The sequence below is a fragment of the Schistocerca gregaria genome, chromosome 2 (assembly GCF_023897955.1).
Source record: "Schistocerca gregaria isolate iqSchGreg1 chromosome 2, iqSchGreg1.2, whole genome shotgun sequence".
Taxonomy (NCBI): Eukaryota; Metazoa; Arthropoda; class Insecta; order Orthoptera; family Acrididae; genus Schistocerca; species Schistocerca gregaria.
Window position 1 is genome coordinate 714,517,325 of NC_064921.1, and position 13,038 is coordinate 714,530,362.

The following is a 13,038-nucleotide window of genomic DNA, read 5'->3' on the forward strand; positions in this document are numbered from 1 at the left end:
CAATTTTACTGAAAATAATGTGTTGCCAATAAAAGCTGTTTAACCTCTGGCTTCACTATTGCACAGACCCGAAATTTCCCACTCCCAGAGGTCACCCACACTCCATGTCATCATGGCCAAGTGGACATCCTGCTATCCGAGGGTGAATACATAATGGTCAGTAACCCAGAGCACTACATTTAGTATCAGAAGTGTGACTGGAAACCAGTGAGACATTATGGGTGTAGGTCTACAATGAAACTTTACTATTCTGAGTGCAGTACCATTTCTCACACTTATGATTTTGGTGTCGATCCTTTTCTGTTAAATACTTTCCTTTCATTGTACACATGGGCCTTGCAATGTCTAAACAAGTGGTAGAGAAGGTTACCCGATGAAGGCAGTTCACACTTTACTAATTCAAATGGTATATATGTAAGCAGACGATATGGAATTAGGCAAGCAGTTAGAGGCACTGAGGGAACATCGGACGGAACAGTCCTCATTAACTATGGCAACACTAAACCTTGAAGCTTGCACTGCTAGCTAGTCTTTCCTTTTTCTAGTGTAGGAGGTTAGGGTGTTTTTGCATTCCTTGGTAACTGGTTAACAGCTAAGCTGGGTTGGCAGCCAGAGGAACAACTTGCATAAGGCTAAATTACATTTGGCAAGGGACATTAGGTGTGTGTAATATATTTTGAGGAGTTACGGAACACTCCAACATTTGAGAGTCTAAGGGTAGGATTGTTACAGTAATACAAAAGGAAGAACAGCTAAAGGTCGCATAGAAAAAAGTTGACCAATGGGTCACATAAGCATAGAGCACCCATTCAGAATTTAATGAGAAAGTTAAAGAAACTTTATGTCAAAATGTACGAGTAACAGATAGCGATGGCACTAACAGGATCCTGCAAGGGACAGAACAGAGAGCATGAGACGCATTTTTGTGGGAGTTGCCTCCTGATGTGTTGAGGAAAAACACAGGAAGAGTTCCCTAAGAACTTTACTGGAGCCGTAGGAACTGCAACAGCATTGGAATAAACAGAAGTGGTGGCAAGTCCAGAACAGAAGGTGAATTTCTCTGAGGAAGTGTTACCGATACAACTGATCAGGCTACATACACTAGAAATACCATAAGCTGCAGTGTAAGAAATTTGAGAGCGATTAGGACATACAGAAAGGGAGTGGAGACAGAAACCTAAAAAGGGGTCTGATAGATGAACACAGGATGGGAATATTAACCTTCTGTTAAAAAGTAACTGGAGCTCCAGTGTTGCCACATAGGTCTCCCAGTGAATATAAGCAAGGCTAAAATGTGTCTCATGAAAGAATTTTGCTTATGCGGGTTTGTGGATGGAAGGAAACAAGTTTTCATTTGATGCTTATTTACAGGTGTCTGTGTCAAGTCTTGGCCACATGGGGAAAAGGAGGTTGTGCATGCCATGGTGTTAAGATGAGTGGGTAGAACAAACATGTGTTCGGTATTTTCAGTGACACCTAATTTTCAGGTTGAGCTAAAAATTTCTGGGCTCCTATGGAAACACTGTCTCATGCAGGTGATGGTTAATTCACAATCTAATGGTTAGATTTCTTGGTTAAACATCACACTGAAATTGAGCTTTATCAGCACAAGGTAGAAATCAATGTAACAGTGTTCCATCTAGGAGAAATACTGATGATGCCCCACAGCTGCAAGGTCCATCCTTGGTGCAAGGGGCACCATTTAAATTGTGTGCAAGGGCAATAAGGATCAATTCGCACAGTAATGTACTGCAAGGTGCAAGAAAACTGCAATGGGCAAGCATAGAAACTAACTACAGAAGACTGAGGAACTGGTTAAAGCACGGCATTTCGTACACAGGAGTGACGTACATGCACAGGAATTAGATGGTGAGCAGGTAGGACCCGTAAGAATAGAAAACTTTGCGACTATAGGCATGGTGTTGTCTAGAGGGTTGATTATTACTGACAGAGAGATACTTGTGGAAGACGAGATGGACAGAGCAAATTCGGGCCCTAAACTTAAACAAACCAACAGCTTAGCTTCATTATACAAAAAAAGGTAGAGCGCTTGAAAGCAACAGAAAGGTTAGGAATGTAGCACTTAAAAGAGTTTCAGAGTCTGTTTTGTCCTCATGGACCACTGCCAGCAAAGCACAGAAACCCAAACAGAATGAACAATCTGTGTATCATAAGCCCATATTGTATGCCTCATCACCTACAACTGGTGAGGGAGGAGGTTATTAACCAGTAGTTGCAAGGTGGCGTTATTGAAGAAATCAGTCCTTGATACTGGTGGTAATCATCCCAAAGAACATTTAGGATGGTACGAAGGCATATTGTTTTGTTATGATAACAGCTAAATTTGTAACCTCTTGGTAAAAGACACTTATCTGAGTATAATGGAAATTTTGGTTGATCAGTAGCAATGCAGATATTTTTCTAATCTACTGTAGACTGGGAGAAAGTGGAAGTTCAGGATGACCATTGCAAGCTATTTGCAATGCAACTACAATTCACTGTGCACAGCGGACTGTTGTGTAAGAAAAAAAAATTAAAATAGTAACAGACCTTCTGCTGTGGTTCCAGCTACAATGCAGGGGGCAGTATTAAGACAGGCACACATCATGTGGTAGCAGGCCATGGGATTGTGGAACAACGGAATGACCTGTTGTTGAGTAAGTTTAGAGTTGAATAAGGAGATAGGACGTGGGACAGCATTTAAAATACTCTGTATTATATGTTCAACTTGCTGAGTTAATTCACCAATGTATTCAGTTACAGAGATTACCAGAAGCAAGCAAATCATTTGATGTGGTTGGATTGGACATCTTGAGTCCTCTGGGCAAATGTTAGTGGGACAGTGTTGTATGTTAACAGCGACAAATCACTTTTCACATTATGTGGAGATGATAGGTACATGAATAAACAAGCCGATACAGTGACACAAGCAATGGTGAATAATTAGCTCTTAAAATTCAGAATCCCAAAGATTTTGATTGCGGACCAAGTTACTAACTTTGTGTAGGAACTAATAAAGCAAATGTGTCATTTATTGCAAATTTGTAAGTTAACAAGTGTGTTACACCTGCAAGCAAATAGCAGATCAGAAAGTGAGCACAGGATGATATGAGAGATTTTGAGTTCCTATGTTGAGTCACCGTAGCAACTGGGATTTGCTATTACTTTACAGTGTTGCAACACACAATTCAAAAATCAATGAGGGTACAGGTCTGTCTTCATACGATGTGGTATATAATCTGTAGATGATATCACCATCCAAGGGGGAAGGATGGTAAATCAGCACAGAAGTTTGCAAAAACATTACAGACAGTATGGTGCCAAGTGCAGAAAGGAAACAATGAAGCCTTGGAATGGTAAGAGCAAATGGCACAACAAAATGCCAAGTTGCCAAAGAAGATGTAGGATAGTGTGTAATGTTGATAGCCCTTATACCCCAAAGAGGAAGACTACAAAGTTTTGCAATTGCTATTGGTGTCAAAACCAAATAGTGGAGATAACATTGCCAGTAAATGTGACATTGTAATTACTGCGTAGTGAGTAGTCATCCATGTAGGATGTAGGACGTATATGAGCCTTTCAGGGTACAGCAGAAGCTTTGCCATCACTACTGGCATTGGTTCCAAGAAAGGTGGGAGGGGGTTAGAAAAGAAAATTGGAACAACAGGTTGAGCAAGCCACTACTACAAAGTCTGCGCGTACTTTGTCATATGCATGAAGACACAGTGTTAGGCCAATATAAGGAAAAGAGGAAGTTGATTAAAGTTTCGTCACTCGCAGAGATGGCAACAAGAGACATGGCATTATTGATGCTGCTGCACATTTGCAGCAATAGAAGAGACATTGTATTTATCATGTCCATTTTCTGCATCTCATGTTCCATGGTAATGAGAGTATGTGCAGTGAATGATGAGCAAATTATGAAGGGATTTTATTTTCATTTATTTATATATGTAATTTGCTTGAGAATGTACAAAAGTCTTTGAGCACTGGATGGGTACAGCAACCACCGTCTAGCTGCGAAATGACATCCAGATGATGTTGACAGATGGCAAGCAACAATGCTGATTTGAGGTTATAATGTGTTTATGAATTTCATTCTTGTGGTATGTTAATAGTTTATTGTGGGATATTATGTGGGTTGTTTGTATGGACGGATTTCAGTGTCTTGTTAATATAGTAATTTTTTTTTTTTTATGGCAGGGAATAGCGTTTGCTTATTTTGCTGTCTGTACACAGTGAGAGTAAAGCATGAGTATGAGTACTTTCAGATTGTAGATTTAGGTGAAACAGTGGAAATGAAAGTAACTTACAGCTGTTGTGACAGTTGAAAGGTTTTGATGTACAGAGATTTTGGCATGTGTTTAATTCACAGCAGGGCAGAAAGACAGCAATACTGGATCATTAAGTTGACAGCAGAAGAGTTTTGTTAATACCAGAAGGAACGGGTTCAATACGCTCCTCCATGGTGGGTCGAACTGTCATGGGAGCAAGCCAAATGGAGCTATTCCTATGGGGAACAAGTATGGAGGGATGCCCTCAGGACATCCCTGCCTCTTAATCATATTCCAAAAAATAAGGCCGCACTGGGTCTACTTGATGTATGACGCGATCATAGCTATCACTATTTACTACAAGCAAGGGTGTACAATGGACACAGAGTGGTTAGAACTATGGGGTAGCAGGTTACTTCTGAATGGAATTCAACGTGACATCTTGGGATTGACTTTTCAGCTTTCTACAGCAATAACAGGGACTACGGCATTGAATGTGATGTATCCTCTACTGCTCTACTGTATCTGCCAGACAGTCCTTTCAGTAATTTACAAGTAAAAGTTAACCTACTTGAATTACAGCCTTAGTACCATCACAAATTCCCTCAACAAGCTAATAGCAGCATAGAATGAGCACATTAACACAGAACAGTTGTTCCACCATATTCAACAGTACAGCAACAATTACCAGCATCGTAACATGGTAATTGGAATATTATCCTCAGGAACTTTCCTAATCTTGGTAGACTTATATGACAAAAAGAAGAACTTCTTGAACTAACACCACCACCACCACCACCACAAACCACCACAAACCACCACCACCACCACCACCACCACCCAGCAAGTATCGGGGACTTGCACCGTGGACTTGTCTCTTGTCACTTGATGTTAGACCTGTTCCGTCCTGTCATCAGGCTGGACTTCTGTCAAGTTTGTTGACGGCACCATGCTGTGCTTCAACTCCAGTCCTAACTTAGCTTCCAGCCTTCCAAGACCAATGCAGTCCCCACACCAGCTGGTGCCCCCTCGAGTTGCACCTGCTACTATACACAGTTACAGACAAGCTAGCCCGATGTTTTCAGGTGTCAAACTGAATCCATCCAGAGGGGATTGTTCAACATGCACCAGCACCAAGCACTTCATTGGCTTTAGAAATCCTTAGTAAAACCCGGCCAGACCAAGCCCAGCTAGCCACGTCAAGGACTGCCAGCAACATTAGCTGTTATCACCTCACTGCTGTAGGGCTATGGTGTTACAGCCAACCTAAGCAAGTCCACCCAGCTGGCTACTGCCGGCTTTGCACTCAGTGCCTACTGCCACTTCATCGATTCCCAGTCACAGGTGCTTGTCAACTCTGCTGCACACAATACACTGCCAATTACAGCTGTTTACCTTCTCAGAACATTCTTGGGTCCTGCCTTCACCATGAACTTGGCATTATCAATTCCCTGAGGTCACCAATACTTGACATCCTGATGGTCAGGCACCATCCTGCAATCCTTTGGTGACTATGTAATGGTTAGTATCCTGGATTGCTAGAATCAGCTTGAACTCCTGATGTAAGTGAATTGAATTTTACACACTGCCAAAAAGGAATGTTAGTATGTAAGAGAGAAGGCTTTACTCATTTGATTAGCAAACATTATTCTGCAATACCTCAGTTTATTTTCTTCAGTTTTGATCTATCATCAGATAAATGCTCTTTAAGAAAAATAACTCATTGTTCTAGAACTGCTGCGAATTTCCATAAGGAAATATAAAAACTTTTGCAGTAATGAGATAATGAGATGATGAGTGTTATCAGTACTGAAGGCACCAAGCAATAAATATTCATTGTATTATAAACAAAGAGAATGTTACCAGAATGTTTTGACTAGCTGTAGTGATGATATACAGATGACAAACCTGAATGCTGTCTACCATCTTGTTTTTCATTAAGAATACGACTATAACAATGGGCTTCAATTGAGTCTATTATTGTGAGAAGTGCATCCAAAGAAAGCAGATGTGTGTTGTAAATCCCAGACACAGGAAAAGCATTCTGAAAATGAAATTACACAAATCTGAGCAAACATAATTATACATATTACCTGTTCATAAATAATTTTAATACAAATTTATTCACCTTCGACAAGAGCTTTGTAAGATCTTCAAAAAGATTTGGTGAATATAAATCACAGTCATAATTAAGATATAGCTCTGTTACAAGACCTGGAATCCTCCACAACTGGACAATACTTTCTGCAAAAACATGACAAGCATCAATAAGTCACACAATGACATGGTACTTCAAATAATTACTTAGGTATAAAAGATTATCAACAAAATTGAATTATAAAGAAATTTAGGTAGAAAAAATTTACGGAGAGAATTCAGAGTCAACAACAAAACACTACCTTCCAGAACAAGAGATTCCCTCATTATGTACAAGAGACTAAACGGTTTAAGGAAGCAAGACTAATCGAATATACAAATTAATTGAGATCCTGAATAAAGTCACTGATTTACTTGCATTCCTTTACTCTTTGAATGTGTGCACCTATAACTAATTTTTCATTGGTCTCATTTCCTCCATAATTTTCTTGTGTTTCATCGGAGGAACCTCTGATCCTGAAAGCTAGTGTTTTATTGCACGACTAAGTGCCTGTCTCTGGTGGTAAACAGAAATTCTAATTAACTGCATCTGACTGAAATCATAAATTTTGTACTGCAGAGCATCTCAGTATGGTTAAGTTAATTTACCTAATGCCATTTCTTTCTGTTCAAATGAAATCTTTTGAGAAGTTGCAATAATAATATCCATAAGCCTACTCAGGTACAATTCCAACTGGAACTTCAGATGTGTACGCAGAGATTCAAACAGCAGGAATGACACTTGTAGTACTGCAGCAAATATTGAGAGGCGTTCAGTGCTCAGTAACTGGAAATTAAACGATATTTTATTATAATGAGAACACACAAATAAAAAAACATATTACTCATACAACATGTAAGCTGAAATGGATACATCAGATGAGCAAATCCCTTATCAATGTAAAGTAAGGGAAACAGGCACCTGGTATATGGAAGAAGGGCAAGCCAGATTTTATTCACTCGCCACAGTTTTTACAAGGAAAACAATATTTTGTTTAAGTCAGGTTGCTCACACAAGTCAACTTACTAGTCTTTTTTTAGAAGGCTACTGTATAAAAAAAATGATTTCCCTACTATCACTTTAACATTAAAGTCTTATGCATATTTTAAGAAACAGATTTCACCAAGATAGTCAAATTATTTACAGTCAGAAGTAACACTGACGTCTGTTCCGTTACACTGAAGAATCTTTTACAGATGACTTGCAGAAAATGTGGAAGTATCAGGAATATTTTTAAGCCATTAAATGACATAAAACATATTATGAGTCCGTGATCACAACAGCACTAATTAGTGCAATGTTAAGTCTTCATTATTTTTTAATAATTCTGCACATCTTCAGTGGCCATGGTAGAAATCATCTCTAACACTGCCGATTTAGGTATGGTATTAAGCCCAGTTCAGCAACACTGTTCATGAATGATTTACGAAAATCAGTTTTAAAGTATGATGAACAACAGTAATACTATTGCTTCTGGAACAGCAATGGATCTACAGTTGATGCATTATAAGGAGCTGCTGCCAGATGGTAAGTGGTGGTTTCCCAGCCTTAACACTGAGTTGTAAGTGTATGTACCCAGCCTGATCCCCTGACAATGAATAGCATCAATGACCTTAAAGTAAGAGACTGGGACTTGATGAAAACTTTCTAAACCTTTCTGAATGTTTTAAATTTAGAGTGGCATCACTCTTTTGTGCAACTTTTAGATTCCATCCCGGATCGTAATTTGGTGGTGACAGGAATGGCATCTGGTCATCCCTTAGAATTAACCATGCACAAGAAAATTATTATGATGATGGTGATGATTATTAAAACCATTGTACTCCCCCTCCCACTTACACACACACACACACACACACACACACACACACACACACACACACACACACACACACACACAAGAAATTGTTAACAGAATGCTGGCAGTAAGGGGCATGTTGCTATTGCAGAGTTGGGGGGGGGGGGGGGGAAATCATCGCCAAATAAGGAGTACTGTCTAAGTCTTTGTACTACTCGTGACAAAGGTGTACAGACTACTCTTTAAATATTACATTATCTAATTGAAATATACCAGAAAAACTTCATCAAATCACTACCTTAAAAACCACTGAGATATATACTCGATAAGAACTCTTGATGATACTTTCTTTGAAGCGTATAGCACTTACTGTGTTATAGTAATACTACAAAAAAAAAATAACAATTCATATTCCTAACAGAATAAGTAAGTCTGCTTATATTACACTCAACGGTTCTTTACAAATTAGACATACTGAATATTCAGACACATAGACTATTCAATAACTAATCACCTCGATACCGAGTTTTACATTCTGAGAGATTTTGAGAATCTAAGAAATTTTGATTCTCCTGAAACAGAGGAAAAGTGAAACGGGGAATTTATCCTTAGATATATGCATTTCACAGCCTACAAAAGCTTCTATAGGGATATATGGCACCCGCTTAAAGATTTGGTTTCCACGGATATGAACCCTCCACATGGTTGTATTTAAATAAGTATTCCTGAGCAAGATTTTTTTCCCCATTGTTCTGCAGCTTCACATACAATAACTACCTTCCCAGGGATATCTTCTCCCCATTTTTTCCTTAAGTATTTCATGAATTTTGATTTTGTCTTTACAGTTTGGCTTTACAATTATTTCATAAAACGGACTTCCAGGAAGGATGATGCTCAATACCACTGATGAAGACAGTGACAGAGCTGACCCAATTTCTGTGCACTGTTCCGAATTCGGAAAAGACTGGACAGAACAGAGTTTGGATCATAACTTGGATTCACCTGGGAAGGCTGCAAATGAAAAATTTCACACCTGACAACAGAACAAACACCATTTGCAAAAAGAAATGTCAAAATTCACATTACAGCTAGCTCTTTGTAGATGTTTGTTGGCAACACAAAGTTAAAACCTAAAACAATGCACACAGACAGAAGGCGACAAACAATTTGGAAATAATACTTGGTGGATTTTTATTTCCGAGTTATATTCATTCCCTGGAATGACGGAAGGAAGATTAGGGTTTAACATCCCACAGACCTTGAAATCATTACGGATGGAGCACAAACTTGGATTGGTTCAAGGACGGGGAAGATAACTAGCCCAGCCCTTCAAAGGGTTAGGATTTGCCAGGACTGATTCAGGGAGATCATCAGAAACATAAATTTTGATGGCCGGATGTGAGTTTGAACCCTTGTGCTCCAAAAAGCAAGTCCACTGTGCTAAACTCTGCATCACCTTGCTCGGTACATTGCATTCCTTGGAGTTTTGCATGTCTGAGGGAATTCAAAGTGATTGTCATCAGAAATCTACAGCACAAGGGCTATAATTCTGTGGCATCAATATATTATTCAATGAGCTAACAGCCGCAGAGGGATTGTTATAGCAGTTAACAGTCCTTTTAAAAATCCCCCTTTCAATCATTCATTGAACTTCAGACAATGCATCATTCCTTATAGTCAAAGCTACATGATGTAGGATATGAAAGAGAGGATCATGTTCCCTTATTTGTGGCTTACACAGTGTTTGTTAATAGTATTGGAGGTTTTTACGATTTCCAGTAAGTCCCTCTTCTCAGAGTCTGTTCATCCATAAATCTCTCTCTCTCTAAATCCTTTTCGCTGGCTACTTTTTTTTTGTCTTGACATTTGTTGTTGGAATCCTTTTTATTTCCATTTGCTTTATTATTTCTTCCCTCTTATGAATAGACAAATTCTACTTTTTTGTTTTCCTTCACTATGTATGACTCTCTCATAAGACCATTCAGTATTATATCCTTTCTTTATAAACTGTGCAAGATTTTTCAGCTTTTGACGTAGCCACCTCCTTAACCAACAAATCTGTCCACATAATTGAGTCTACATTTAATCCCCATGTACCAACAATGCAATACCATGGCCAAAGAACACAGGGTGACAAACATAACTTTGTTACCTAACATTTTTACACCTTGCACTCACACACGTGCACAAAAACAACTAACTTTGTACCTGTAATTGGTGCAGAATGTATGGCCAGTTTCATCCTTCAGTAGCCTTGCCTCGTTACAAGCCAAAAATCTCCAATAGCTGCCAAAAGATTCCGTCATAACCCATTACACATTTCAGATTCTCCCAGACTTACTTCCCCTGACCCATAAGAACACAGAATCCACACATACTTACAAAATTTTGAAACATCTGCAAAGAGCATTAATTTCACAGAAGATAAGCTCTCTTCTAAGCCCTGTACCCTCCAATGACACCAATCTCACGATCATTAAACCACTCACCATCCACCATCTACAAACTGATGCTGATGCTGACTAGCTATTCTCCCTACACACAAAATGAGCAACTTTGACATGAGCCATTGTAGTCACCTGCAAGAGAGGCAGTGAGACAGACCCTTCCCCAAACAATTTGTTAACACTGACAAACAGAACATGTCTCAGTATTCTGTAGGCCCTGCCAAGGTCTTAGCAGTTCAACACAACCTACCTGATATGACACAGAAAATGATCTCCCAAGTCAAATACACTATCTTTGGCTGTCCCTACGCCACCACTGCTCCCATCCCCTGACCCATAGGTCATTCATTTACAAGACACAGGTGCAATACCTCCTCCACCTCCCCCTCCCATGTGCACACCCACATGCACCCTAGTGCACGTGCACCTTTGTCAGCCGAAGGCTTGAAGGCTTGGCATGACCATTTGGAAAACTGGAAGACTTGTCAGGTGTTCAAGGAATGGTGTGGTGAGCGTCGTAAACATGTGGTGAAACCATGCCCAGATGTCGTGGGGTTTGGCAGCCACCCCTCAATACAGATTTCAGACAACATACACTGAGCAGACTCGTAAAATGGGACAAGTGGCAAACTGTGGTGGAACTAACTTCAGACTTTAATGCTGGACAATGTACAAGTGCTTCTTAACACAAAGTGCATCAAACACTCCTAACAATGGACCTCTGCAGCTGACAACCCACGCGCATGCCAACACCACAACATTGGTAACTGCAACTGAAATTGTCATGCGACCATGTGCACTGAGTGTTGGCACAGTGGCAGAGCAGTGCACAGTCTGATGAATCCTGATACCTTCTTCATCATGACAATGGGACATCACAAATCTGTTGTCATCCAGGAGAACAGCTCCTTGACATCTGTACTGTGGGACAGAGACCATGAGGTCCACAGAGTATTGTACACTTGGTTGCAGACCATATATGCCCATTCCTGACAGAAGTAGCATTTTTCAACAAGATAATGCTCCATGTCACAAGACCAGGAGTGTGATAGAGTGGTTCAAGGAACACAGTAGTTTGTTCCAATTGAGATGCTGGCCCCCAACTCACCACACTTGAACTCAATGGAACACATCTGCGATGAAATTGAACAGGGGTCAGATCTTATCACCCCCCCCCCCTCCCTGGAATTTATGGGATGGGAATTCTGTGACCTCTCTCTCTCTCTCTCTCTCTCTCTCTCTCTCTCTCTCTCTCTCTCTCTGTCTGTCTGTCTGTCTGTCTGTCTGTGTGTGTGTGTGTGTGTGGTGCCAATTCTCACCAGCGACCTACCAAGGCCTCACTGCTTCCATGCCATAATGCATTGCCACTGTTATCTGTGTCAAATGTGGACGTACTGGCTATTAGGTAAGTGGTCATAATGTTACGGCTGATCAGTGTGTGATCACAATTGTGTGTGTACAGTGTTCCTTCAGACATGAATAAACTCCAAACATACAACAGTACAGATATGCCTCAATGATCAAGCCAACTATTTCAATGCGGATGCATACCATTGTTTGGCCCCTTGTGGTGCACAGTGAGGCTGCAGGCAAAGGGAAAAATAAATTAGGTTCAAGTATCAGTCGTGACCAGCACTTGGGAATTTCAGGTGGATGGGAAGCATGACCAGATGACCAAGGCTGTCAAGTCAACTGTTCTTGAGAAACAAAGAACCTGTATTCGAGTCCCAGTATGGTCACAAATTTTCAAGTGCCGCTTTTGAAATAATTCAGTGACAAAGCAGCTAAGTCACAAATTTTCCTTTAGTTGCACAAATGACTACTACCAGTCGTTCTAGCCCTGTCACTGGTTGTTACATCATCTACCAACTTCTCTGCAATCATTGTATAATTTTCTGTATGGGAATGACTATGAATCAGTTATCCACACAAACGAATGGCCAGTTTAACTGTGCCAGACAGCAGTTGGACCACCTAATTGTGAAGGATGCTACTCTGTTTAATGTGGACAACTTTAAGAACTATCTCACAACTCATGTCACCATTCTCCCTCCAATGACCTGCTGTACTGAACTGCCTAGTTATGGCAAACATGGTACTTTCCTTCTCACCCCAAACTCCCACTTATCTTTGTTTTTCTGATACTCTACCTCCGGATCCCCTCCTCACCCTGTACTATATACTCTCAGCACCTGTTCTTTAGTTTGCACCTACATATTTTTTAGTTACCAAGCACTTCTCCTTTGCACACATGGCACATCCCACACCTGTACCTAATGAGATAGCATAATGGACTTGTATTTGGGAAGACAACAATTAAAACCCACATCCAGCCCTCCCAATGTAGGTTTTCCACAACTTCCATAAATCGCTGAAGGCAGA

The 13,038-nt window shown here is 40.2% G+C and overlaps 1 protein-coding gene across 2 annotated transcripts in view; it reads right to left on the minus strand.

The window, feature by feature from the left end:
• Positions 1-13,038, minus strand: part of LOC126334838 (Golgi-specific brefeldin A-resistance guanine nucleotide exchange factor 1) — a 290,716-nt gene that overhangs the window by 210,318 nt on the left and 67,360 nt on the right. For both annotated transcript variants that reach the window (XM_049997502.1, XM_049997501.1), the window contains exons 10-12: positions 7,020-7,197; positions 6,403-6,518; positions 6,183-6,318 (exon numbers count right to left, since the gene is read on the minus strand). In XM_049997502.1, coding sequence (XP_049853459.1) covers positions 6,183-6,318; positions 6,403-6,518; positions 7,020-7,197 — 430 coding nt within the window. The remainder of the gene's footprint in view (positions 1-6,182; positions 6,319-6,402; positions 6,519-7,019; positions 7,198-13,038) is intronic.